The 27,500-nt window shown below is 46.9% G+C and overlaps 1 protein-coding gene across 1 annotated transcript; it reads right to left on the bottom strand.

The window, feature by feature from the left end:
• Positions 1-1,867: 1,867 nt before the first annotated feature.
• On the bottom strand, positions 1,868-26,720 carry LOC144142161 (juvenile hormone acid O-methyltransferase-like). Its single transcript, XM_077673546.1, has 5 exons — positions 26,504-26,720; positions 23,723-24,026; positions 21,425-21,719; positions 21,135-21,303; positions 1,868-2,061 (listed from the first exon to the last, which is right to left on the bottom strand). The coding sequence occupies exons 2-5, from the start codon at positions 24,004-24,006 to the stop codon at positions 1,886-1,888; spliced, it is 924 nt and encodes a 307-aa protein (XP_077529672.1). The 5' UTR covers positions 24,007-24,026; positions 26,504-26,720; the 3' UTR covers positions 1,868-1,885.
• Between the last annotated feature and the right edge of the window lie 780 nt (positions 26,721-27,500).

The following is a 27,500-nucleotide window of genomic DNA, read 5'->3' as shown; positions in this document are numbered from 1 at the left end:
TTTCAAGTTCATTACAGAAGTCAGAATAAGATGAAGCGGGGAAACGATAGATTGAACAAATGCGGTTTGTCTGTTTCGCAGGAAAGATTGGTAAAACGCAAGCCAGACAGATTCACGCTTATCAGTAAAAAATGTTTAGTCATAGCGGCGAGAGTACTTCAGTGAGTTAGAAATATACATGGCACCTACACAATGATGGCTATCGGGACGATGGAAAAATTTATTTACAACCTGCTAAGCCGAACAGTCGGTCATCAGTAAGTGACAGGCACGTTTCAGAACAGTAGAAAAGAGAAACGTTTTTGTCAGCGAGGGTTAAGAAATAACTAATTCGTCATAATGCTTCGAAAGGCTTCCTATGTTATAATGAATGAACGACTTTTGTGTTAAACAGGTGCTTTCAAGGAGCAGCTTCAACTGGTCATCCGAGTAATAATCCACATCTTGCATGGGAAGCTACGAACTTTATACGACTCACGAGAAAATGGCCAGGTCACTGACTTTGGAGATACGCTGTACGCGATCGCCCTGCGCTTTTCTGGCCTTTACGCGGCCGTTTTCAACCAAAAAAAAACCTGCCGGTTCATTTCGTTCTGATGAGCCAAAGCTTGAGCAGACAAGCGCTTGTTTTCCTCCGTCAGGTGATCATTCACTTACGCAGGGTATTGCGGATGGGTTTGAAAGCCGATAGCACCATCCGTTATTCTAGGCTTTTAGTTGCGACGCATCTCTTGCTCTCGGGTATGTCCCTTCGTTGTTGTCGTCGTCGTCGTCGCGGCGTTGTCCGCACGCTCACTGCACATGCGCAAACCTCCTCCTTTCTTCTCTCCGACAGCTGTGCGCAACGCTCTCACTCCGTCTCAATATCATAACAACAGTTGCGCGTGTGCGCTTCGCTGCTCTGGGTGCGCGCATGTGTGCGCACTCTCACTCCGTCTCATTATCATAACAACAGCTGCGCGTGCGCACTTCGCTGCTCTGGGTGCGCCCATGTGTGCGCATGCGCGCGACTCTCCCCCCTGGATCCTCTCATTTCAAAAGCGGGAATATAAGCCAGGGAGTGCACGGCGCCGGATCAGTCCAGCGCTTGCTCTCGCACTTGACTTGACTTTGCTTGACGATACCTCCGTGCAAGATCTTCCGATGAAGACGTGATGGAAGCGACAGTCCGTTCAGGGAGTGGACTGACGCAATCCAATACCAGCGTCAGTCGAAATGCTCCCCCCTGATGCGTCGCATCACATCAGGGTTCCCTCGCGGGAAGATGGGCGTAATTTTTAGCTTTGCCGGCGAATTCGCCTTTCTTACTACGTGAGAAAACCTTGCTATAATGTGCTGCTCGTTTGCTTTTCCCGAAACACGATGGCGAGGCTGTTCTTAGCCTCCGTCACAGGCACGGGTTTTATTTCGATGTTATTCTGTCTGGAATGTTGTTCCAGTTCAGATATGTGTTTGGTCAGCTTCTCCTTTTTTAAAAAATGGCCTTCGCAGAATTCAAGGTTCCTCCGCAGCTTGTTATCTGTTGGAAGAAAGAACTCTTGATGGAAATAAAGTTACACGCGGACGAAAAGATTTGATAATGCGGATAAAACTCGGTGCTATAAATACCCATCCAAGTTGCTATTGTAAGCCTTCCCCAGATATCATCCGTATAGGGAAGCACGGATGTCTGGCTACCCTGAGCATCGTAAAACGGTGGCCCTGTCAGTATGCAGCTGGTTGCAGGTTGTTATGGATGGTGGTTGCAGCACCGTCTTTCCTTTTCTTCCCCATTTATATTTCGGTGGGGCAGCAAAGCTATGAAACACGTTTCAAAAAGAATGTTCTCAGGATAACGAGCGTAGAGAAGTACCGGGTGAGTTTCCTTAGCAAAATTTGCATGCTTTTAATGGACCCAAGGTTTTTTTGCGTGAACAAGTTCCAAAGTATAGGTTGCGTCGAACTTCTCTCCTGGTTCCTTGCGTGTTCTTTGTTGCATTAGTTCTATCCAGAGGTCAGTGTAGGTGGTGCGGTCTTCAGGTGGCACACCATCGTAAGCGTTGAACGAGGCCATAAACTTCTCTGAAAAATAAAGGCCAATTAGCAAACCCCTCAATTATTATTATATGCATGCGTGCAGCAAGTTAGTGCACCAGGTGGAGTTTATGTTTTTACGATAGTAATATTTGCAGTGACGTGAACACTAATCCGTAATGTCAAGCCACCAACAAAAAGATGACTAACTGCCTAGTTGTTTCACTCAGTGAGCTTCAATGTTTGCACAGAATTGACCAAAGTGAAGAATTCTTAATTCTTCAGAAAAAATTCTGTGATGATCCATTTCCGAGATTGTGGCTAATATACCGGTTTTGTGTTTCTGTATGATCTCAAATGTTTGAGTTATTCCGCGCGGAAATAAAAATTCTCCTTTTCAGCGATTGCATGTAAATATTCTACATGGTCAGTACTTACAAGTTCAGGAGAAAGGCAGAAATTTATTTATTTATTTATTTGTTTGTTTATTTCTGTTTGCTTGTTTGTTTGTTTCTGTATTTACCTAATAATTTGTATTACCATTTGCGCCAGAGGGTTTTACAGAGGGGAATTGCGAAATGCACATATTATACATACCAAACCAGCGAAACAACCACAATCCACATCACAAATGACAGCTTGTTCCGAAAGCAGGGTAGTTATGCCTGAACAAAAAGCAATCTCTTTCCGATTACACCTACGGAGCAAGGGAGGCGCTCCTGACTTACACAACTGCTGGGGACAAAGGAATCCTGAAGCAGCTTTGTATGACAGGATGCTAAATGATTATTGCGGTGATATGTGCGACGAGATTGAAGATACACTGGACAACAGCTCATTTCTGAGGGTGAGAATACGATGATAATTCTCGCGAAGCAAGCATAAACGGAAAACGTTTCATTGACATTTGTGGGGCAGCGATAGGCTTGCTTTCATAGATGTACCACTAGATGCACGCTCATATTTTGGAAGTATGATACGCGATGCTTAATTTTCGACGCTTTCTTACTCGGAATAGAGTCAAAAAGAATAAGTTAGCTAAAAAAGGGACAAAGGATAAGTGATAAAGGATAAGTTAGCTGAAATAAAAAGGTACGTACTCTGAAAACAATATTCCGCAAGATTGTACGCTGTAAACCCGCCCTGAGCTCGCTTTTTGTACCATGGTCTTTCCAGCTCTACAACATAGGAAACAGTTCTGCAAGACATATAAGCTGCGACTAATTTCAATTTAAAAATGTAGCTTTGTCTTTCGGCTTTATTGAAGGAGTTTTTACAGTTATGTGTATATCGGAAACAAGATTTACAACTTAGAATTACTAAATCGAACCAGGGTATTTGAAAAAACAACGGCTGTGTCGTGAACGCAGGCATGCCACTGCCCATACGCCTGTGTGCGTGTGTCTGTGTGTGTGTGTCTTTTATGCGTAAAACTTGGAATTGAGAATTGTAGTAAAAATATAAAATTTGTGGCGTGTGAATATAGAAACGTGGGATAAATATGTCTGATGTTCCATCATGTCAACTACAGGAGCCGCTGAGTTTCTGTCCGTTTCTGAGTTTCTTGTACGTGACGTGTATGTAAGCGTATTCTGTGTGGGATAATGGCAGCCAACCTCGACACAATGTTACAGGGGATTGGGGGCATTGGTCATACAACTTTTTCCGCTAGTGAATAAGCGCCTGCAGTGTCAAAAGCTGTCCTCTCCCTGTGGCCTTTTGTGCTTTACGTGCGGCGTTAGAGCGGCCAGAATATCGACCACCGCTATGCGTTTAACGTTTTAGAAATGAGAGAAAGAGAAATGGGGAACAGTTGTAATCAGCAGCTTGCTATCCCGAGTGTTTCAGTGGGGGATTTTATGCTGCACAACGGTTTTTCTCGCTCACGCCGATTTCTCTCTTGGGTAAGTCGCGAAAGAGACGCCGGTTTTTCTTCGACATGGCACCCTAACTCTTTCCGCAAAATTTTGAGCTTTGAGTGGTGTCCTAACCCCAGCTTTAGGGTCACCCTTCCGATACTCTGCCACTTCACCTAAAAATGTGATTCTATTCGACTTCGCTTCCTTGCATTCATTTGAAAATGTAATGTTTATTTCATTGAGTAGTGGTAAGCGTGCTGTCCAATCGGAACGGTAGGCCTTTTTATACGTTGCAAGAAATGGATTTGATAGTAGCCAATCGATGATGCAGTCTCCTTCACCTAGGGTGGGGTTGCCTTTATGTGACTTCACTTACGGTTTTAGTGCTTGCCAGTGGCAGACTTAATACAAAAATTGTTGTGGTTGATTATATAAGATTGGGGTTTCTCACGTTGCTGTTCTTTGGTTGGGGCATCCTGGTTTTTCGGCCGTTAATTAGGAGCGGCAAATCATTGTTTTGTATTAAAAACACGTTTCCATAAATGAGCCTCGCCAAATGCCGCCACAACTGTGAAGGGTATACACAACCACCGCAGGCGAAAGACAAGTAAATAACGTCGACATAAAGTGCGGTCAAAGGCAGCACTTCGATGGACGGTCACCCAATTTTTTTTCCACCGTTGGAGTTGCATTTCCCAGTTTGCAAAAGGTGTTTTGATTTTTTGGTTTGGTGGCTCATATAGATTGTTTAAAACCGAACGCTGTCACAGCCCACCCTCTTGGGTAAAATATCAAGGTTCTTTATATGTGTTCTTTTATCTGTAACATAAACTAAAGCTACTTTTTACTGACCTTAGCGTTGATTGTAGTTAGTTGATGAATTTAGGTTGTTGGCTTATGTTTTCCCTGACATATTTCGCTTATTTCGTTGTTTCATGAAATCAACATCTCTTTTAAAGCTGCGCGTACATGAATTACGCCGGGTTGGCATGTAGGGGAGTGCACACGAGCATCCCTTATTTAGGCAGGAACTTAGATAGTTGTAGAAGCTGATATTGATTTGTAGGAAAGAGAGCCGTGGACTCGGTTATGCGCTGTGGCTCTCCTACATTTACTCAGGAACGTAAGGCCCGGCCGGAACTTAGAGAGCGGCGTAGACATGCCAACGCCCCTGGAGCGTAGTCGTGTTCCATCCTGCTTTGGCGTGTAGAACTGCTGACCTGGCCAGGCACCGCTAATGATTGTGGGAGGATGCGGATCATGATGATAGTGGCTCTAAACACTGATGGTTTTCCGCCACTACATGGCTCCCCCTCTAGTGTGAAGTGCGTTATGATAATTGCATGTGTGCAGTTCTATACGAAACACTATGTACATGAATAAACAAAACAAGCAGTTATGCAGGTTTGTCCACGTTCCCGGTACTTAGGCTGTCGTGGTCAGTCCCAAAAGAGCGCTCGGTGATTGGGTGGAGCTCCGGTGTCCTTTGCTGAGAGTGGATGATAGGACGAGTTGGCAGCGGAGGGTGAAAGAGGTCCGAAGTTAGAGTGATGCGTAGTGCGGCCGCTGCGTGGACGACAAGGCGATGTTGGGAGAAGGCGTGCTCTACGCGCAGCCTTTTGTGACCAATGTTCACTGGTGTTTTACTGCTAGTACGAGCAGGCTTATAGCCTTGGCGGCGACGTTTTGAGCACTCGTTCGGGTAAAGCCTCGTGGCGCGGGTTCGAGGTGAGAAACGCCGATGATGGGCCCGAAACTGGAGTCGCCGTTGACAGTACGTGTACGAAAGGTGCTAGGCAAGACGGCGCCGGTGACTGGTGGGAGTGCCATTCAGTGGTGCCCACGATGCAGCTTGTTTTGGTGACAGGAGCTTAGGGCGTTGATGGTGATGTCGGTGCCGCTTCGCAGAAGCACGCTGAACTGGTGGCGACATCGAGCCGGTACGCACCTGGTGACGTGCGACCGGAGCGTCGGGCTTTTTGAGCGTTTGCTGGTCCTGGATTCGAGAAAGCTCTTGCACCACATGCGTCAGCGCAATAGCCGTAGATGCTTTGTCAACGTGCTCTTCAGCGCGGATTTGGGCGTGTTGTTCCGAGGGTTGGACGGCCGGAATGTAGACGTCCTGGTGAGCGCCTTCACGTCCTCGATATTTCAGCATAGGCGTTGACGGCAGCACAATGTGAGACGTGAGTTTGTCGGGGTTGGCTTTCGATGCAACGGCGTGCATATCGTGCCAGTTATGCTGCGACTGCACTGGTGCAGGGCAGAGTGTCAGCACCGCGCTGTATATGATGCGTGACGGTGGGGTGGCGATAGACTTGGTTATACAAGATCGAACGGTCACGCAGCACTCACCGGAGCCCTTGCATGGGGTGGTAGAAGGGTAGGAGGAGGTCTGCGGCCGGTTGGCGTCCGTGACGTCATCAGTTGTGAGTATTGTTGGTGTAGGTGTGGCTTCCGCACTGTAGGTGGAGTCTACGTCGGCGACCCTCTTGGCAGGAAGCGACGCCGATGGTGTAGCAGGTACGATGTGCGGCGGCGAAGCGTGCGCTGACCGTGTCGGTACCTCCTGTGCTGTAGGCCGAAACCAGTCGTTCCCGAAGCCGTAGTGCGCGAGCCCGGCAGCACGAAGGTCGTCGTAGGGGGTGTCGCTTGGCAGTGGGAGGGCGAGGACGCAGCGGAGCTCTAAAGGAAGCGTCTCCAGAGGATAGAGTGCTTGAACGGCTGAATGGTGACGTAGTTCAGCGAGAAGGTGGCCTCAAGCTTGTAAAACCAACATCTGAAGTGGCGTGCGTCGAACACCGGTATCGGCGGTTCCCCCCGCGTCGCCATGTCGGTGTGCCGCTGGCCGGGTATCAGCGCGGAACCTCCAGGTCACCACTTGTAGAAAAAGAAGCCGTGGACTCGGTTATGCGCTGTGGCTCTCCTATATTTATTCAGGTGCGTAAGGCCCGGATGGAACATAAAGAGTGGCGAAGACATGCGTCCGCCTCCGGAAAGCAGTCGCGTTCCATCCTCCTGTGGCGTGTGGAACTGCTGACCTGGCCGTTCACCGCTGATGATTATTGTCGGAGGATGCAGATGATGATGATAGTGGTTCTAAATGCAGATGGTGTTGCCGCCACTACAGATTGAATGATTTGCTGAATGTGACTGATTTATAATGTATAAATAAAATATTAGTTATGACTCACGCAACATAACCGCTTGCATATTCAGCTTTGTTTTTCACAGCGTTCCTGATAATTCCTTTGCTGATATTTTATTATATAATAATGAACTCATTCCGGAAGTTTGCTCGGGTGATAGTACGATGCTGCATGTATATATGTGTGTATGTATGCATGCATTGGTGCGTCCACCAGCACTTTTTCCGGTTTCGCCCAAATGTATGAAAGATGAAATTTCGCTGCAGCAATATAGCCGCGGGACAGGACAATCCCCGCGCCGCCATAGCCCACCACCAAATGACGACAAGGCAGAAGTTCGGTGCCGGGCGCAGCCAGACCGGGCTGAGTTATGGCTGCTTGTAAACAGTGTTTCGCTTCATTTAAAATTATCGCTTAATCACCACATGCTTCGTTTTCACTGCAATCCCCACGCCCACGTGACCCACCACCAAATTACGATTGGGTGCCCCTAAATCTAGAGGATATTGACACGGTTCAGAAAATTCTGACTATGCTCGGTGACAACTTAAGAACGGCACCGGAAGTTGCCGCTGTGCCTTATCACCGTAGCCGGATGTTTCTCCGTGCGGCGCAAGTAGGGCGTTACTGGGAATATTTTGAACATGACGTGAGCCGTTCCCCTGATTTTTTGGACCTAATATGCTTAAAACGACTCCAGTGACGACAAACAAACTGCGTGAGACAAGGCAGGCGATATCACGCATTCATAGCAAACCCCTTTCAAAACGCGCGCGCACTGACGTCACGGGTCCGGCGCTTTGGTGGAGTGATACACTACATGAGGTGGTGCCGTTCTTAAGTTGTAACCGAGTATAGTAACAATCCACAATAGAACACGTGTTTACGATTCTGCTCACGTGACAAGCGTTTGGTGTACCTCTCCAAAACGGGCAATACGTGTCTCAAAACCACTGATCTCCGCTTCGCTGTTTCTCAAGAGGCTGCGATTTACTTTAACGAGCCCGTGACCCCTGACAACAAACTACTTTTCTCAAAAGCACTCGATCTCCAAAAGCAGCAAAAGTGAATGTTGGTCTGGACGGGCCGTTGTATAACAAAGGGTAGAAAGACACTAGATAGACCACTTTTCTGGCTCGCATACGAAAGCGATCTGAGATATTTCAGCTAGTAAACACCTGGCTTATCCACTTCCAGTATTTGTAAAATTTTCTATGTCCTATGTTTCTCCTGAGCACATGAAAAAAACCTTGAGTAATTCGCAAGGTCTATCTGTCATACATAATATTCCTGAGAGTTTGTGAAATACCTGGCATAATATTTTTACTTTTATTGACACCCTAAAACACCGGTTTCTGGCTGTAACGTTTTCCTGGGGTTCGGCTAACGCCCTCCTGTAAAAGAATTTCAAGCATATTCGGTTATTCGTCCTAATATTGCCATCGTTTCGAGGGTCCTTACGGGGTTCTTGTGTTTACATTCATAAAAACATTTTATTTATTTTATTCATTTATTTTTTATTTATTTATTATTTTTATATATTTATTTCTTTGCTTATTCATTTATTTATTTATTTTTTTGAAATACCTTACAGGCCCTAAATGCGCCTTCACTAAGGGGGTTACAAGAAAAAGAGTGCAAAATTAACAATAATTTTATAAGGCACCCAAAAAACAGCTAAAAAATAAGACCTGAAATCAGCCACAAATGCTTATCTGAACGAACGTAAAGTACAAGGGTAACAAGAGCTACATCCTGCCCTAACAGAGAGCAACATCCCTCAAATTCAACCAAATACAAACAATAGCAAACAGACACTTCAAACGCAAAAATCAGTTACAGAAAGTTTACATAAAACCATCAAGAACAGTTGAGAACCATATTACGAGAAAAAGTGAGCTTGAAGACGGTCGCCCAATGCGTTGTGTTTAGACTGGGCGGCAATGGCATCAGCAAAACCGTTCCAAAGCCTGATGACCAGGGAAAGAGCGGATAAGTTTATAGCGTCTGTTTTGGCGTGCTGGTGGGAAAAGCTATGTTGATTATTTGTTACACACGCAGACGTAACTTATCGCCACACAAACCCGAAAGCGAAGCCGTTTGGGTAGTACTGGATACTTTCCGAACTTGTGACTACCGTTGTAAACTCCTCTGCGGCATAAGTTATAGGTCCCCCTCCTACACCTTATCGGCTTTCTTTAGAGCATTTTTGTTCGTTCTTGATAAATTATCTCTTGAAAACAAAAAAACGTGCGCGCCAATACACCCAGCGGAGGTGGTTTGGAAGCGACGCTTTGTACTCCACCTACCACGGGTGGCTATGGCCTGCTAGCGTAATTTCACGTTACACTGCATTTTTAACACGTTCTCATTATTTCACGGCAGCACAACATTCAGAACCGCCTTAAGATTGGTGTGATACACACTCAGACTTTGCGTTTTTACTGCAGCTATGGTCTTCAAGAAGGTTAAATCATTGCACATTGCACGGATGGTAGTCGGTTGTTTGATATCGGAGCTGCACACGAGTGCGAACTCTTCGCGGACGACATGGACGAACCACTAGCTGCGTTTACATGAATGCGACAAATGGCGCATCGCATCGCATTGCTTCAACTTTCTAGCGTATCGCATCCATGTAAACGGGGACGCTAGGAGAGCGCGTCGCAATAATGCATCAGACAGGGGTGGATTGAGAGGCGTATGTCGACTTTTGAAGTGCATGTAAACCCGAGCGGATTGCAATTAGGAATTATGTTGACAACATCAGTAACGCAACCAAACGCAATTATGCATTTTCAAGCGGCTTAAGCGGCTGTGAGACGCCAAACCATGCGACTAGAAAAGAAAAAAACGCGGACCAGCCGCGCCGGAAGCACCAAAAGCGCCAGAAACGGTGATTTGTTTTCGATAGGCCACATCATATGGCGCCAGCATTGTACCCGCGGTAATGCGCTACATGGGCGGCTTCGTCAGCGCATGAGTAATGCGATGCGCTAGCGCATTGCATTACTCGTGACGTGCTAGGAAATGCGACACGCTACTGTCGCATTCCGTCGCATTCATGTAAACACGGCTACTTGCACACACACTGTTCCTACACACACAGGGCGGCGCGAGAGGTCGTGTGACGCTATAACGTGGCATTCAGCGAAAGCGCCAGGTGTATGCACACCTGCTGCGTTCTGTGAGCACACCGCCTGCCTCCCCCGTTTCTGCATGCGCTCGCAGCTCAGTTGGTATGAGGACGGTCTCTCGCTGCATTTTTCTATGCGGTCGAGGTTCGATTCCTGGTTGTGCCAGTAACGGGAGTTTTCTGTTGACCCCAACGGTCGCGGCAAAACCCTTGGCTGGTGAAGGTTGAAAGCTTAGCTTTAAAACGCTGTAATTCCGGTCGACATTCCATTGACATTCTTGACCCTGGAAATCTGTTTTTCCGTAATACAGGAGGTGCTTGGTTTTCGATTGTTCATTCTGTTCCAACTAGGTGTAGTAAAAGGGGTTCTGAGCAGTTACTTCATCCCTATGGAACAATGGTTCGGAGCTGGGTGAGTCGGTAAGGATCCTTGATTTAAACAGCGTGAAGGATAAGACAGGAAAAACTGACAAGGACGGGCGCTGACTGACGACTAAATTTATTGAAAGAAACAGCTAAATATATTTGAAAAAGCAAAAGCACAAGCAATACAAGAAAGGCAAACAAAGGTTACAAAGACATTACTTAACACTGGTGTCCCTCACCGCCGCCACGCCGCTCAAATAACTTCTCTTTTGAATGCAGTGCAATTGATGGCATTCTTACACACAAAGTCCCCGATTTTATAGATTGTGAACGCCTCCGAAACTTCATGTCCGCGTTGGCCCGGGTACCTGGTCATAATCGAGGCGTGGCCGAGCTTAGCAGAGCAGCCACGTTTGCCTTTCTTGTTTTTAGGGGCGAAGCTCCTAAAGCCATGGGTCTGTCCATCCCTTGTGTCTCGTGGTACGTGACCGCCGCATGCTTTCGGAGATGTCGCAAAGTGGGCCGCGTTGCACGCGCAAGAACCGGCTGCAACCAGCAGCGCAAACTCGGCACCGGGAGCGCGAGCTTGTCTGTGTTCGCCAACGGAGGCGCGAGCGCACGTGCACTGCGACGGGGAGATCACGCAAGAGATCACGCCACGAACGCAGGCAGTCGTTCTCGGAGATCGAACGAGACGCAAGGACCTTTGCTCTTTTCCTCTCGTCTTGTTCGGGCACACGTTTGCCCTAAATAAAAGTTATTTCTTCAAATACGCACTCAGATGTATCCATATGAACCCTACCACGATCCGAGGAACGTGTATAGACTTAGTGTTTGCAAACTTCCCATTGCAGCCAGTACAAGAACCTCTCTCGCTTCATTTCACAGATCATAAAGCCGTCGTAATGAAGGGACCTCGCAATTCAGTCATGACAACGACGAAATGAAAAGAACAAACGAAGAAACGAAACAACAAAGGAACAAGAACAAAATAAAAGAACAAAATAAAAGTTGATTTGTACAATGTACGCACACAGTCTTACGTCTTGCTTAATGATGTAATGGGCGAACTTTCACGGGAGAGTTACGGTTACCGATGATCTCCCCCTCTCGAGTTTCGCCTTACTTATCATCATTCATTCCGTGGATATGGCGTGATTTTTTTTCTCGTGCTCTTCCTTTTCATATATATTCCACTGTTTCTTTCAATACAGTTTAGTCGTGAGTGAGCACCGGTCCTTTTCAGGTCTTCTCGTTCTGTCCCTTGTTGTGTTTTAATTATGAATATTTCATCCCGTTTGGCCAAATTTTTCTCTTCCCATACTGTTGATGTAATTCAAACGTAGATAAAATACCATTTTTCTGTATTTTGTTGTTTTTGTACTAAACCCATAAACATTAGCAAACCGAAGTTGAGGTCTTTTTTTGACCGCGAAAAATACTTCGACTTACCGTCGAACATTGACTGGTTCCTTATCATCAACTGTCGCGACCCTGAACTTGCTTTAGACTGGTTTTGCACTCATTAATTGTATTGTTATTAACTGCAATTTAATTAATCCGTCCAGTGTAAAATACTCTGGTTTATGCGCACAATGACCCACAACATCTCTCTTACGTTCTGTGCGTAAGAAGGATAACCTAAATCAAAAACAAAACAACAACCCCTTTATAAAATAAGAGGAGACACCAAGGGCCGTGATGTCTTGGTGGTGCAGTGGTGTTCTATTTACAAAGATGGCGAACTGACGAAGACGAAGCAGCTCGGGCGTGATCTTCTCCCGCGAGATGATATGCACCGATGATGATAATATCATCGGTTCAGCGATGATAATAATAAAGTTTCAACATTTTCTCCGGCTACAAAATAGTGGTGGCCAGTCCGCGTCCAGTCGGTGCATTTAGTTCGTTCCAGTTCAATCCGCTTAGACAATCAAAAGGCGACACTGCCACTGGAGCCGTCGTTTGAGCACAACCACAGTGTGTCTGTCGCCACGCTGAAATTCGTAGCCTGTCTTCGACTGTCTTGTTCACGGATGGGAGTTCTTCAGGGTTTTCCCCTTCGACGTGAAAGCAGTGTCTTGATAGCTCCCGCCCCATTCTTGAGCTCTGCACATTCATTATTCGATTGTCGTTGTCAGCTGACTTATTGTACTTCGAACGGTGTCTGCCGCGAATTTTTTCCGATATATTGCGTTGTCGGGTCAGTGCAACAGCTATCTTTAGATGTTTCGGGAAACCGCCCGAATCAATCTCCTTAGTGTCCTTGAACCCTTGTCTGCTGTCTGCAGGTACTTTGAAGGAGGCGGAGGACCCCTTGATACCGACGACGGAATGGTGTGATGGACTGAACCGGTGGTGGTACGTAAGAGTGACTGAGGTGATGGGCGAACTGGACGACGGCGGATCTTCACCTCCGACGATTCCCTCGATGGGCGGCGATTCCTTGAACGGTGAGGGGAGTGCCGCCGCTGATCGCGCAATGCAAGATGCAGTAACTTTGATGTGTGACGAGAATATTCTTGAGAATAATATGTGCCTTAACGAACTCAGTACGAAAAGAGAATAGGTACGGCTATACGCTCGTAAACTACGCAGAAACGCAGAATCCGCATTACAGTTGACTGTAATGACAACTGGTGTTTGTGACACGTTGAAGGAATTGATGCAACAGCTACGGACAACTGAAATTGGATTGAGGACGCTGAACGAAGAAATCGAACCGTTTATTTACAGTGACTCCCTTGATGACACGTGTTCTGATCCGTATATTCTATGAATTGAAGGACAAGAATTGTGACACCAAAGGAAAGTGCCCGATGGACGAGATGATGAATGCATCTACAAACTTCAGTGAGTTTTGCAGATTGACCGAGACATTCCATGGCCCATTTTATTTGAACTCGATGACAGACACTTCGACGGCGTCAGATTTCCTATCGCCGCCACAAAATGACATTAAGATCGATTCGCTGGTTGCACGTGACCTTCGAAAAGAAGATGCCCTGCTCTCGCATGCATTCAAAGAGCCCGCCTAGACGATCGCAGGCAAGACAGGCTGTTTATCGAGCCCCCCAACACTAGCACGATCTTCGTCTAGCGAACGTCTCGAGCAGCAGACCACGCGTGTTTCCCTTCAAATACCAAAATACAAAGACGAAACACAAATACCTGCAAAGAACAGACAAGCGATCAATTACACTAAGGAGAGGGATATCTCTTCTTAGTGCAATTCATCGCTTGTCTCTTCTTTGCAGGTACTTGTATTTCATCTTTGTCTTTTGGTATTTCAGGTGGAACACGCCTGATCTGGTGCGCGAAACGTTTGCTACACGAACATTGTGCTAGTCCGCCCATCGCCTCTGCCACTTTTGGGTACCAGCACTCGTTCAGTCCATCACACCGGTCCGTCTTTGGTAGCAAAGGGTCTTCCTCCTCCGAAACGCCGAAGTTTGAAAGTTTCCGAAGCGGAGAACGGCCCCCTTCCCGGGTTTCGGCACCATATAAAATAAGAGGAGAGACCAAGGGCCGAGACATCTCGGTGATGCGGCGGTGTTCTATTTACAAAGATGGCGAACTGACGACAACGAAGCAGCTCGAGCGTGAGCTGCTCCGGCGCTATGACAGGCACCGATGATGATAATATCATTGGTTAAGCGATGATGATAATAAAGTTTCAACACCAATAATGAAAAAATTTAAACGGGCCTAAATAATTACGCTAAAATATTTTTCCTTGTACGCAGTAAAACTATTACTACAGCAGCCTTCAACAGTGGCAATGACGTAATTAAAAAATGAAAAATAAAAAAAGATTTTTAACTTTGTTACGTATTTGAGGTATCTTTATCACCACTAAGGTTCTGTTACTTTGATCTTTATGGGCTCACAGATTGCTTCAAACTACCCCACCAAGTAATTACTCTACTGAAGGACGAATCAGTAATCCCCGACCTCGCCGAAATTTCCAATCCCTTCTGTGAATATTTCCTCCGTAATATTCATATCTCCACGGCTTCACATTATACGCTGTATTTCAAACGCCGTTTGCAATTTTTGTTCTTGAACAATACCTGTCCGCTCCAAGTTGAGTTCCTTCTAAACCCATCAAAAGTAACCGGACCTGGCTTAGATGGGATTGATGGCGAAAACGTTGTCATCATTAGTAAATATATCGCATGTAATGATTCATATTTTCAACTGTGTATTTAACCCAATAATCTTTCCACGGAAGGAAATGAGGCTAAGGTTGTGCTTGTACTTTGAAAAGGAGACATTAACAAACCCTGATATCTATAAGTCAATTCTAAGTTTTCCTTTTTTTATACAGGATTTTAAAGAACCTGACAAAGCTAACGTTGTCTAGGTGTTTCAGCGTGTTTAATATTGTAACTTCCAACCAATTTGGGTTTCACGAAGGTATTTCGAATGATAGTGCCATTGCTACTTTTACTGCTGGAATTAACTCTTACACTGATGAAGGTAACATTTCGGCGGCTAGTTTAATGTTTGTTTCCAAAGTTTTCAACACTCTTGATCACTGTATCTTGTCTAAAGAGTTGAAATATTATGGCATAACTGGTCCAATTATAACAATTATAAATGTTTTCTTCAAGATAAGCATCATATTGTTTCCATGAGCAGTCATAATTCAGTAAGGTTATAACAAGGAGGTATACAGAACATTGGATTGGGATCAGGTGGGCGTAAAGGCTAGTGGAGAATACCTGAGTAACCTCACATTTCCTGATGATGTTGCCTTGGTAAGTAACTCGGGGGTCTAATTGCAAAGCATGGTTACCGCCCTAAAAAAGCAGAGTGGCATCCCGTGCCTGAAAGTTAATACGCAGAAAAGTATATTAATGATCAATAACCTCGGGACAGCACAGCGCTTTGAGATAGGAGGCGACGCAGTGGAAGTGGTAAGCGAATATATCTACTTAGGCCAAGTTGTGACCGCAGACGCCAACCTTGAGACAGAGATCATTAGATTGATACAAAAGGGGTGGTGTGCATTTCACAGGCATTCTCAGACAATGAGTGATAGCCTACCATTGTCCCTGAAGACGAAAGAGTCTCACAGCTGAATCTTACTGGTGCTTACCGACGGGACAGAAACTTATAGGCTCACTAAGAGGGTTAAACTTAAACGGAGGACGACGGAGCGAGCAATGGAACGGAAGCTGGTCTGTGTAACATCATGATGAATTCATAGCGCAAAAAGGACGAGGACAGAGAGAGAACACACAACACACACAACACACAACACAACGCAACAACACACAACGTAGCGCTGTGTTGTGTGTTCTCTCTCTGTCCTCGTCCTTTTTGCGCTATGAATTCATCAAGATCGCCACACCAACTTGCCCAAGAATCCGTACTTGTGTAACATCAAGCGACAAGAAGAACGTGGAGTGGGTCATTGAACAAATGCGGGTTAAGGACATATTCTACAAATTAAGAAGAAGAAGAAACGGATGTGGGCAGGGCATGTAAGGCGAAGGAAGATAAACATTTGTCATTAAGGGTAACAGAGTGAATACTTAGAGAAGGCAAGTGTGGCAGGGGGCGGCAGAAAGTTACCTGGCGAGATACGATCAAGAGGTTCGCGGGAATAAATTGGACGCAGTTAGCAGAGGGCCGGGATAAATGGAGATCAATGGGAAAGGCCTTTGCACTGCAGTGGGTGTAGATAGGCTGATGATTATAACAAACAGGGGTGTGCCACAAGGTTCTACCCAAGGCCCACAGTTTCTTTTAACGTACATAAATGATCTTGCTTCGTGCCTTTCCTATTCCAATTGTATTCTTTATGCTGACGGCATCACCATTATATTAGAAATCAGGGTATCGATTCCTTACCTCTAATTTACAATCAGACCTCTTCCCTGTCGACCAGTATAGTCTTACAAATAAACTTTCCCTCAACCCCCCGAAGATCTATTTTGTATTTTTTTATTCCCCTTAAACAAAATTGCTGGCCATCTTTTACCTGAATTTCCATTCTTAAGCAATTTCATTATATGAAAAGCTTCTTTCCTGGGTATAATATAGACACGCACCTTAAACTCCACTGTCATGTAGCCTCTACATGCAAAAAAGTGCTTATGAAGTAAGCGCACTTCTAAAGACCGGCATTTCTACAACACGCGAACTCCTAAATTTTTAGATGCGAAGCAGCTTATGGCCGAGCCTGTTGCCTCCGCCGCCGTTTTGTGGGCGCCGTTGTGCGGCTTCCACACCCCCAATGCGCATACCTGGCCAGGCACCGCTGATGATGATTGTGGCAGGATGGCCCTAGGGATTGGCCAACCAAAGAATCCATCCCGAGATAGCTTCGCGTTCAACCACCGTCGTCATCTTCCCGTAGGGGAACCCTTTGTACCACACCCTCACTGCGCATTCTTGGCCAGGCACCGCTGATGATGATTGTGGTAGGATGCCCCTAGAGCTTGGCGAACAAAGTATCCATCACGAGATAGCTTCGCGTTCAACCACCGTCGTCATCTTCTTGTAGGGGAACCCCGAGTAGTCTGCGAGGCATTCCTCCTTTCCTCTCCGAAGCTCCTCTCCTCTCCGGGATGGCGCTACGAATGGGAACATCTGCGGCTCCGCGCTCGATAATGCGAAGCAGCTTAGAGTTAGAGACGCGGCGGTAGCTGCTGCATACTCGTCTGGGGTCGCCACTGTGGGGTGGTGGTGGTGATTTATTAACAAAGAGGGAAGAGAAAAGGCCTGGGGATATTGTTGAACTCAACGGGGAGTTCACCCTCATACGACCCAGTCCAGGGAAGGGGATTGGGGCTTCAAATTATAGGAAGAGAGAAAGGGGAAGAGGAGAGCGTTAGGAGAGTGGGAGATAGTCTATATCGCGTTCGTTTAGTCCATGACTCGATGGCTACAAACGCAGTGCTAGTCCTGTTGTAACCAGGAAGTTGACTAGGTGCTGGAAGACCTCCCGTCGGATGGCGTCCGGTCCCGTGGGGAACAGGAAGTCTTCTAGCTTGTGGCTTGGGGCACCGAGTCGCTGGAGTTCGGCCCGGAGTTGTGTCCTTGCGGTGTCGTGCTGCGGGCAAGAGCACAGCAAGTGCTCTAGCGTCTCGGGCTCTGGGCAGTCGGCGCAGGTGGGGGATGCTCGGCGGCCTTGGTGGTGCAAGCGCGCTCCCACGTTGCAGCAATTGAGCCGCAGGCGAAGAAGGAGCGACCGGGCGTCTCTGCTAATGCGTCCGGGAAAGACCCGTGGGGCCTGCCCACTGACTACTCGGGCATCTGGATGCTTGGCCTCCACCACTCGTGCCAGGATAGTCCTTGCAGCGTCAAATGACACCACATCCCGGGAGGCTGGAACCCGTGCCTGGCGAGTAGCACCTTTGGCCAAGGCGTCTGCAACCTCGTTGCCCGTGATGTTCACGTGCGATGGCAGCCAGTGAAGTCGCAGTGGACACCCCTGCGCTTCCACCGCATGAAGCTTGGCCGCCAGCGACCGCTCAACGTAGCCGCTAGAGCTGGCTGGCTGGTCGGCGGCACGCAGACGGAGGAGGGCAGACCGTGAGTCAGTCAGGATGATGGCCCCCCGGGCCTGGGTGCCCTGCTTGAGAAGAAGATCTGCAGCCAAGTGAAGTCCAGCCAGCTCTGCGTGGGTGGATGAGGCAGGGAAGGGCAGGCTGCACACCTGGCTGGTGCCGAGTTCTAGGGCCGTGCAGGCGGCTCCGGCTCTGCCCATCGACTGTTGTACAGATCCATCCGTGTACACTTGCAGATGTCCGGCAGCGTCGCCCTGCAGCAGGGCAGCCACCTCTTGTTGGACAGCCTGGGGTGGAGTCGACCTCTTACTACGGACCCCCGGCAATGTGGTGACAATGCGTAAAGCCTGCCCCGTGCCTGGGGGTGGTGGCTCCAGGCGTGGCCGCTGCGGCAACGCGATGTGGCTCTCGTACGTACTGAGCAGCATGCCCATCCGAGAGTTGGGCCGGCTGCGGTAGCGCTCAAGGAGTGCCACGCCGTCAGGTGTGCCCTGCAGGCGGTGGATGTGGTTGAGACCCACCTGCAGGGCCCGCATCTGGATGGGCCAGAAGCCTGCCTCCGTGTATGTCGCCGCCACCGGAGATGTGCTCGGAAGGCCCAAGCAGAGGCGGATAGCCCGGCGCTGATCCACCTCCAGCTCCTCCCACCGGCGCGGCCTGAGTTGCACTAAAGGCAGAGCATAGAGGACGGCGGACGATGCCATACCGTGGAACACCTTCAGGGCCACGGTGTGTGTGCAGCCCTGTCCATGCGCCAGCATCCTCCGCACGCCCTGGTGGACCCTCGTTGTGCGTTTCCGAAGCGCCTTCACCGCAGGTAGCCAGGACAACTGGCAGTCGACCAGGAGCCCCAGATACTTGGCGCTAGTGCACCACGGAAGAGTCTGACCGTTCAAGGTGAGCGGTGGTGTCGTCTTGCGTGCTCTGTAGCCCCTCGAGTGGGAGATCATGGCCTGCGTTTTCGTCTCGGACAGCTGCAGGCCACGGCTTGTGAGGAAGGCGGCGACTGCCCACAGCACCCCCTGGAGACACGCCTTCACCTTGGAGAGTAGTCTCGTTGGTCCGTGCGCCCAGATGGCGATGTCGTCAGCATAGACTGCCATCCCCACTGGAAATGCAAGCCCAGCTGGGATGCAGTCCGGGAGTGGAGCCAGGACGAGGTTGAAAAGGAATGGGCTGAGCACACTCCCCTGGGGAACCCCCGAGTTGACATCTCTTGGGCTGCTCGTTGCTCGGCCCACCCTGACTCGTAGGGTCCGGTTAGTCAGGAACGCCCTCACGTATCTTCGGAGGTGCCCCGAAACGCCCATGCTGTCCAGGGCGTCCAGGATGGCCGTGTGAGGGACGGAGTCGAAGGCCGACTTCATGTCTAGCAGGAGCAAGAAGGCCACCTCCTTGTCGTGGCGGGCCTGCTCCAGCATAGACACCACATCTCCCAGGGAGTCAGCCGTGCAGCGGTGGCGCCTGAAGCCGCTTTGCTGCTCCTTGAAGACTCGCCACTGTAGCTCCGCGGTATAAATGACGCACGCGCTTTCCGCTGCCCTCATTCTCCTCCCGCAACGCTGCGATCGAACTGAAAACTAATGGGAACTTGAGTCGACCCCATGGCTGCTTCGCATAGTACTCAGGGTTCCCCTACAGGAAGATGGTGAATTTCTTTTTATTTTTTATATCCCTCTTCATCCCCTCCCAACTTACCTCCTTCCCCCCAAAGGGCTTTGTGCCTCCTTTAAATAAAGCACATTCATTCATTCATTTTGTGTTCATCCACGGTCACTTTACCTATTGCATTCCATCGTGTGGAAGCGCATACAGTATTCATATCAGCCGATTAGCAAATATTCCGAACCAGGTAACCCACATCATTACTTTCTCGCACCGTAAATCACCATCGTCATTCCTATTTGCTCAGTTGAATAGCTATCCCCTTTTCAAGCTATATCCATATAACCTTGCCACCGTGCTACTTCGTGCAATAAATAATGACCTTGTACTTCATATGGTTACTTCTCATTTAGTGTCCATTCTATTATTACACGCTTTGCGTCTCAAAATATCCTGTTAATAAACAAAGTACGACAGTTATGCAAAATAAACTATGACGCTTCTCGCACTTACTTTCTGGAACCCTTTAAGCATCGACCTCAAAAACTAACTCCCTGCTCTTCTTCAAAAAGCATTTAGGCATGCACTTAATAAAAGACAAGGAATAAGACTACGGCAATATTACTGGTTTTGATTCTGTGGGTCACTTCTGGCCTCTTCGTTTTTTCGTGTGTGTGCGAACACGTAGAAACGGTTTATAATAAAATATATTGGGCTCATTTTTCAGTTTTCTTTTTTTCGATAGTTTGTGCTCATTTCATCTGAAGAGTCTAAAAATTTGTGCCATATTGTTTGAGACATACTATTCTTTGCTTTTAGGTTATCTCTATCACCACTACATTTTTATTACTTTGACCTTTGCGGGTTAATATATTGCCAACTTAAACTACACGTTTGCACACGCTCGCTATTAATAGCGTCGAAGTATAGGATGTCCCACCTAAGGTTTCTTGCCTTGGGACCTCCTCTGGTATACCTACAATTTGTAATCACACATTGTTGTACTCTTGAAGTAAACTTCGAAAACTTTTGAAAAAGAAATCACGGCAGTTTTGGTAGTTACGGTGGAAAGTTCAAGTAAATTTTCAAATTCTAAGCGACATTGGGTATTTTAACCTGTGTGCAAGACATTCGTATCCTTGTAAACAAATGGTTGGGCGCTTTACGTGCGCGTATGGCTGGAAGTAAAGCAGAGCGTCATAATGGGCCACTTCACAAGGTAAAATGTGCGCTCAGAAGTCGTCTTCAGGAGGGGTGGTTTGGCCTGGTAGGCAGCCAGTACAACGAAAACTTCTCGTATGTTACATACCTTCTAAGGCGTCTCTTCACTGGCCATTAAATTTGGTGTATGCAAATCCAGCGTCACACTTTCAACATTAAGTGGTTCGATGTCGCTTCAAAAGTCTTTTTCCCTCAGACATGGGCTGACGCCAGGAAAGTTATTTTGATATTTGACATTTGAAGTTTTTCGCATTATGCTTACCAAGATAGTCTTCAATCCGGCTAAACTTCCAGCGAGTCTCGTACTGTGTATAGGAAACGCAATGAAGACCTGCTTCGGAAATGCTGTTTCTTGTCTCAACTTCCGTCTGGGAAGGGGACGGAAGTTCACCACTACATCGATACATCCCTGGAAAGAGCACTCTAGGGTCCTGAAAATTGATACAAAACAAGAGAATGGCTGCACTCAAGTACTTCAGTATGGCGGTTTCACAAGCGCTCAAGCCAAAAACACATTACGATGTTATATCGATATCAGTTATGAGTACTCACAATCATTTGCTTCCACTGTCCCATCCTGTAGACCGTGTCCCAAACGTCAATGGCGTCAGCACAAATTATGGACACGACAGCGCAACTGCCTCCCGCCTTCAACAGTCCGGCCACGTTGCGGTAGGTCTTCGCTACGTCAGTAACGTAGTGGAAAGTGAAAAAGGAGTATACGCGGTCAAACGCACCGTAACGGCTGAAAAGAGTGGTGAAGTCGTCATCTTCCACGTCAAACACGTCGTATGCGATACGGTTGTGAGAGAAGTTCATTTTGGCATATTCCACTGCATGATGACTTCTGCGATATAAAAAGGAAAAGGCGATAAAAACATGCCATAATTCTTCGTTACTTCTCGCAGATAAAATCCTTTAGAGGGATGGACACTTGAGTATGCTGCAGTATTCTGTGATTCTTAGCAAGTATACAAGAAAGAAACTAGAACGGCTTCAAAACAAGACTGCCGGCTCACATTAGGTAAATACTCGCCCCATTCGACCATCACAATAATAATGGTTTAACGGCCCTCACTTTTTACAAAATACCGCGTTAATCTTTCCGTTGCGACGTTTTTCGTCAGCACTACAAAAACACTAGAAGTTTCCCTGCCTTATGAATAAAGCATGGCGGGCAGATGTCTTCACATGTGAAACCCACAAACACGGCAGACTATGCATTGGTGTGTGCCGAGCTTCTCTAGTGTTACTTCCGCCACGTAACAAGCATAAGGAGAAATGTCCTCCGGAAGCAGTTGGCCTTCATTACATTTCATAAGAAAGCCAAAAAGTTTCTGCACTGATTTAATAAAAGCAACAAACCATTGAGTACTCTCTGTTATTTTTTGTAAAGGCAGTGGCCTACATAATGTCATTTGTGTGACCTATGATCAGTTATTCTTTTAGGAATTGCTTTTCCTATTTCGGTATTGCAATTTTTCACACGCGAAGTTTTTACATTGTTCTAATCATTGTTTCTTAACGCCTAACTAAGCAGCTGCCCTTGATATGTGTTTATCAATGGTTTTTATTAATGGTTCGATTGTGTTTTCTCCTGCAATTAAACCACAGGAGGCCTAGGTGAAAACTAGAATAACGAAAAATTACAGTTTTGCGCCTACAGTTACGGCACATCTGTGCAGCACAAAAGTTTTCTTGGGCAATGTTTTGTACTTGTAAAAAAAACGTACACAACTACGCCTCATGCTCTTTTTCAGCAAATTGCGGGCGCTGTACGGGTTCCAACTCTACGCTAGCGATACAATTGGCCCTAATTTAACGGATGGCGGTGATAGTTATATGACTTGAAGTTGCGAAACGTTCGTTCGTTCATCAGCGTTCCTTCGTTTGGTACAGTCTCGTTTCAACTAATTCAGTGCAACTCAGATATGTGGACAACGTCTGGATTTAGGCTAAAAACTAGAAAAAGACAAAAGATGACAAGCGTAACCTGCCAAAGAGCTAGAAACGCTGGTCGCATTTCGCGCATCCTTGAAAGCATACGCTTGTTATACCCATTCCAAAACGAGTGCTGCCACGGAACAATTTTTATGGTCGTTGGCATGGTCGCATGTCGTTCAAACAGGTCGCTTCAGCACAAATGACCTAAAACGGTCAATAAATCTTCGGAATGATGCCACATTTGTCAGTCAGGCTTCTACGAACACAGCACCTAATCGGTTGAAACGACAGCTAGGAAATCTTCCTCCGTGTCCTGTGGATTGCCAAATCAGCTTAAAGCCTCTGAGTTACCAGAGGTTTTGGAAAGTTCAGGCCTTAGATTTAGAAACAGATTTTACCGACGGGTACTCACTACCGCTCGAAAAATATGAGCACCAACTCACATTGTATAAATTTGTTGCTTAGACGCAGCTCCCTCTCAACGGTACTTGGCTAAGGGAGTCCTTATATTTTCTGTCATTCAGTAAATAAAATAGTTTGTTTCGAGATAAGCTAACACAATATTTGGTGAATCATCTCCAATAATTGCCTGCTGAAGCAGTGCCATAGCCCGGATTTTAGTATTGCAACAATAACTTGTGCCCGTTCAATGCGCCGAATCTACACTGGGCTGAGAGGCTGGTTGTAATGCAGGGCTATGAAATATTTTGACCACCTGGGGATATTCAGTGCAGTAAAATCTTGACACACAGTCACTTTTGCTTTTTACCGTAACCTGAAAAGTACCTCCATTGCAGGGGTCAAACCAATGTCCATGGGCTGAGTGGTGCAACGCATGAAGCACTCAGTGACGGCGGCGGTTAATATCAAGAAGAAGCAATGTAAGCAGCACGTCATGAGTGATACCTGTCCACGGCAACAATGCGGGAAGTGTCCGGTTTTGACAACGGCAAGAGCATCTCCTTCGTGAAGTTTCCCGGGCCGCATCCGACGTCGAGGTACTGATGGTGGCACATGTTGTTACAGCCCACCATGCATACCGGATCACGAAGATGAACTTTGGTGAGAGCCCTGAAGTTCTCCTTGTAGAGGTGCGGCCTGAGCCGCTCGTAGGCTCGTACATCAAGGTGCCAGTTGTCTTTGATGGAGGCTCGACGTGTATCCAGCTCGATCGACGGCACTGTGCACATGTTGGTCTTCCTATACAAGGCTGTATAAGAGGTTAAAAGATGATATTGGGGTGGATGAAATGAGTTGTGACTTGTTGGGTCTGCATGTCTCTCAGAATCTCCGAACTGGCTTATTCGTTCTTGGGTAGCGCGTAACATACCTCGCGTGGTATGGACACTCCCTGCATATGTAATATAAGAAAAGAGATAATAATAACCGGTCAAATATTCGGATTGAACACCAAGGTAAAGGCAATCAGCGCAAGGCGAGAATGGGGCTTAATGCAACATAATGGCATAAAAGTGCAGGGCTCGCTTTATCTCTTCGCACTAGCTTCGGAGGATTTTAAATTTAGGATTGCGATATTATGCATGTCCAGATAATTTTTATGTTGCCTTTTAGGTGTGTCGTCTTCAAAGAGGCTTGTATTTGTAGTGGAAACAAAGTTTCGGGCCATCGTAACGCCTTATATCAATATTTACGTATTGAATGCATAAAGTACAGCACATCATCAAACAATACGACAATATTGTTTGTTTAGAAATGTATCTGTTGGTGTTCGTAGTATTGGTTCTGTGAAACGCGTCTAATAAATAGTTTTGTGCCAAGGGCTTAAAAGCCCCGTGCAAGACGAATGGCGTACAGCGATCGCGAATCAGGAAGGGGTTGTTAATACGGCCTCTTCAGAAAATGGAACATGGCGTCTCTATACAAAAACGCCGTGCCAGTGCTGAGGACCAGTCGTTAAACATGAATAGCATGGCGCCTGGCGGACACAAGTGTTAACAGGGCGTGGCAACTCATGTTGGGGAGAATGCACAGTTGTTAACAGGGGCGTGGCCTCTGATGATAGGTGGCTGCAGGGATGATCTCTTCGATGATAGTGGTCACCTGGCGCATGACACTTGGTAATGACAAATTGAGGGGAGCGCATGAGTATAGCGAGGAGGGGGTCGAGTGAAACCCGCCGTTGTTGGACATAGAGATCCACCGAGCGCTGTAGGTCATCTATACAGAATACACATGCATCAAAACCGGCCTAGAAGGCGTTTTGAGAGAGGGAACAATTTTAAGAGATATAGTAGATCACCATCGTGAAAGCCTGGTTTTTTTCAATTTTTAAAGTGTTGGCACTCACTATAGCTTTCACAATGGTTCAAGACGCGAAGAAAAAAATGAAAGTGCTTATCGCAAGGGTGGCCGAGTAACTTTAGGCCTTGGACGAGGCATATTCAATGGCTGCTCCTATTATTCCCGCTAAGTGATACATGTTTACGTGCTAGCGGATACCAATAATAAAATGTTGGCGTATGCCTTGTAAAGCGTCTTCCTCATTACTTGGTTAATATGTCTGCTGACTCTGAAGCTTGATTTATGTACACGCATAACGGGTAGCGTATAGCAGCTTTTTGATCTCAAACTACTCTTTATAAAAAGAATGTATGCTGCTTTTGGAAACTGCGAACTACTTACGTGCTGGCGAGGAAGATCACGTCCACACAAAGGGCTTGTTGTTGTCGTCGTGTACGTTCTCTTATCCCAATCGGTACTACGCGCTTTGGTTTGGGGTAAATGTAAGGAACAATAGAGGAAGTGCCCCGGGCATATTTTCGAGCTCGGCGGGGAGTTCACCCGCATAAAACCCCGATGCGAATCATTCTACCAGCTAGCCAAGCAAACACGCTTGCAATTATCAATGAATTGCTGCGTTCGCTCAACATTTCCTGGTTAGCGCAGCCAAACCGTCCCCGCATTTTTTCCTCCCCGACCACGAAACTCTGCTACCACTATCGTTTTCTACCACAAGAAGACCGCCTTTGCTACTGAGCCAGCGCCTTAAGTGAAAGCTAGCTTATGTCTGTTAATGAAACCCCTAGGAACCTATACTGTTCGACAAATCGTCTGAAAAATACACAAAGGAGGGTCCCTCTAATTCACTTTATTTGAAAATTTCTTTCACGTTTAGTAAAGGAGATTTCTTAATGTGCATACAAATAAGTGTATTATTCGCCAGCTCCTGAAACTGTTCAATTTCTCACGCCACAGCTACACTGCGGTTGTGAATTGCATAGTAGAGCACCACCACAGACCTATCGCACATGCGTACCTAACGTGCGAGAAATGTTGACTCATGCGTGTCTTCATATTGAACTGAAGCTTCCTATCCCTTCTTAAAAGCGTTGGTCGTGTGCGTTAAAAAGCGACATTTACTCGAGGGATTTCCCGAAAAAAGGACGGTGGTATGTAAAGGCATATCAGACACCTCAAAAAACAAAAAAAGAAAACTCCGCTTCATGTAGTCGGAATCGAAAGGACGCCTCATGCTTTGAAACCTGCATCTATCCGGGTGTGCCACTTCGATACGGTCGAAGCCGTTTTGTATTTTGAACTTTGTTTTGTCCCCAAGTTGCTTGGCAAAACGCTTCGCTTTTTAGCCATCTTTCTCTTAACAGAGGAGCTTTGATGTTTCTCGCCTTCTCCAGAAAACAGCCCGCGTGGCAAATGATCAAAGCTTACCCGGTCTCACGGAGCACCCGTTTTGCCGGTGTCCCAACCAAAATGCAGTGGCCTGGGAGGTCAACGCCGCTTTCAAGTCCGAACAGCCGTGGGTGCAACAAGGCTTGTGGGTATTATCGCGAACAAGCTCAAAACGTTCGCATGAGCTGACGTGGTACTTTGAACTGACACCAGCGCTTGACAGAGAAACGCTCGTAGTTTGCGGTCGGGGCCTACCCGTGAGTGACCTATTAAAGAACGTTGTTTTTTCAGCAGTTTTCTATTTCAAATTTTTTCTCACATAGGCCTGTTCTAAATCATCTACAGCGCAATTCGGATCTTGTTTTCCTGCCCGTAGGTATCAACACAACTGGCATGACAGCTTGACATTTGCTGACCTTTTTATCGTGCATTCGCATTGAGCAGCAAAGCATCGGGTGTGGACACCGCTTGGCAATACGGTTACATCGCTTGTTTTTTTGTTTCGCGCACCTTCTGCGTCCACTACCCGGTTAATTCGGGTCTGCGTGAAGCTCAATCACACAGCACCCCTGCAGCGTATCCCAACAGAAACATTTCTTCTTGTCAGTGACGCAAGCAGTTCGTGCTTTCTAGCATCAGAGGTCTTCGTTGCGGCTTACGCAGACATTTTTGCCAAAAATGTTTAAACATTTATAGTTGGTTTTACGTCATTGATTTTAGCGTTGTGTTAACGTCTGGCAAACGTAGCCACCAATAACTCTGTTTAGCAGCGCTACACAGAAACCGGCATGCATAGTGCTGCATTTTTTTCGTATTATAAAGAAGCATCTCGTCGACTAAAAGGTGGAAGAGCCGCTGGTGCGGGCAGCTGATGACAGCGCACTTTTTCGTGGGTTGAACTAAAAGAGCTAAAGAAGTTCGTTTCGCAGATTCGAATTATTTTAACTCAGTGACACGATGCAGGACACAAAAGTCTGAACCACTGATCTACGCCTACATAACAAGGAATTAGTTTTGTGAGATAACTTTAGGCGAG

Source organism: Haemaphysalis longicornis, unplaced genomic scaffold (genome assembly GCF_048455015.1).
Source record: "Haemaphysalis longicornis isolate Haplotype H1 unplaced genomic scaffold, Haemaphysalis longicornis Haplotype H1 scaffold_6, whole genome shotgun sequence".
Taxonomy (NCBI): Eukaryota; Metazoa; Arthropoda; class Arachnida; order Ixodida; family Ixodidae; genus Haemaphysalis; species Haemaphysalis longicornis.
This window is presented reverse-complemented; position numbering and strand designations above follow the sequence as displayed.

Coding starts and splice junctions, on each gene's coding strand:
- LOC144142161 (XM_077673546.1), bottom strand. CDS start 24,006: ATGTGCACAGTGCCGTCGATCGAGCTGGATACACGTCGAGCCTCCATC. Junction 21,720..23,722: donor CGCATTGTTGCCGTGGACAG/GTATCACTCATG, acceptor TTTATATCGCAG/AAGTCATCATGCAGTGGAAT. Junction 21,304..21,424: donor GACAGTGGAAGCAAATGATT/GTGAGTACTCAT, acceptor ATCAATTTTCAG/GACCCTAGAGTGCTCTTTCC.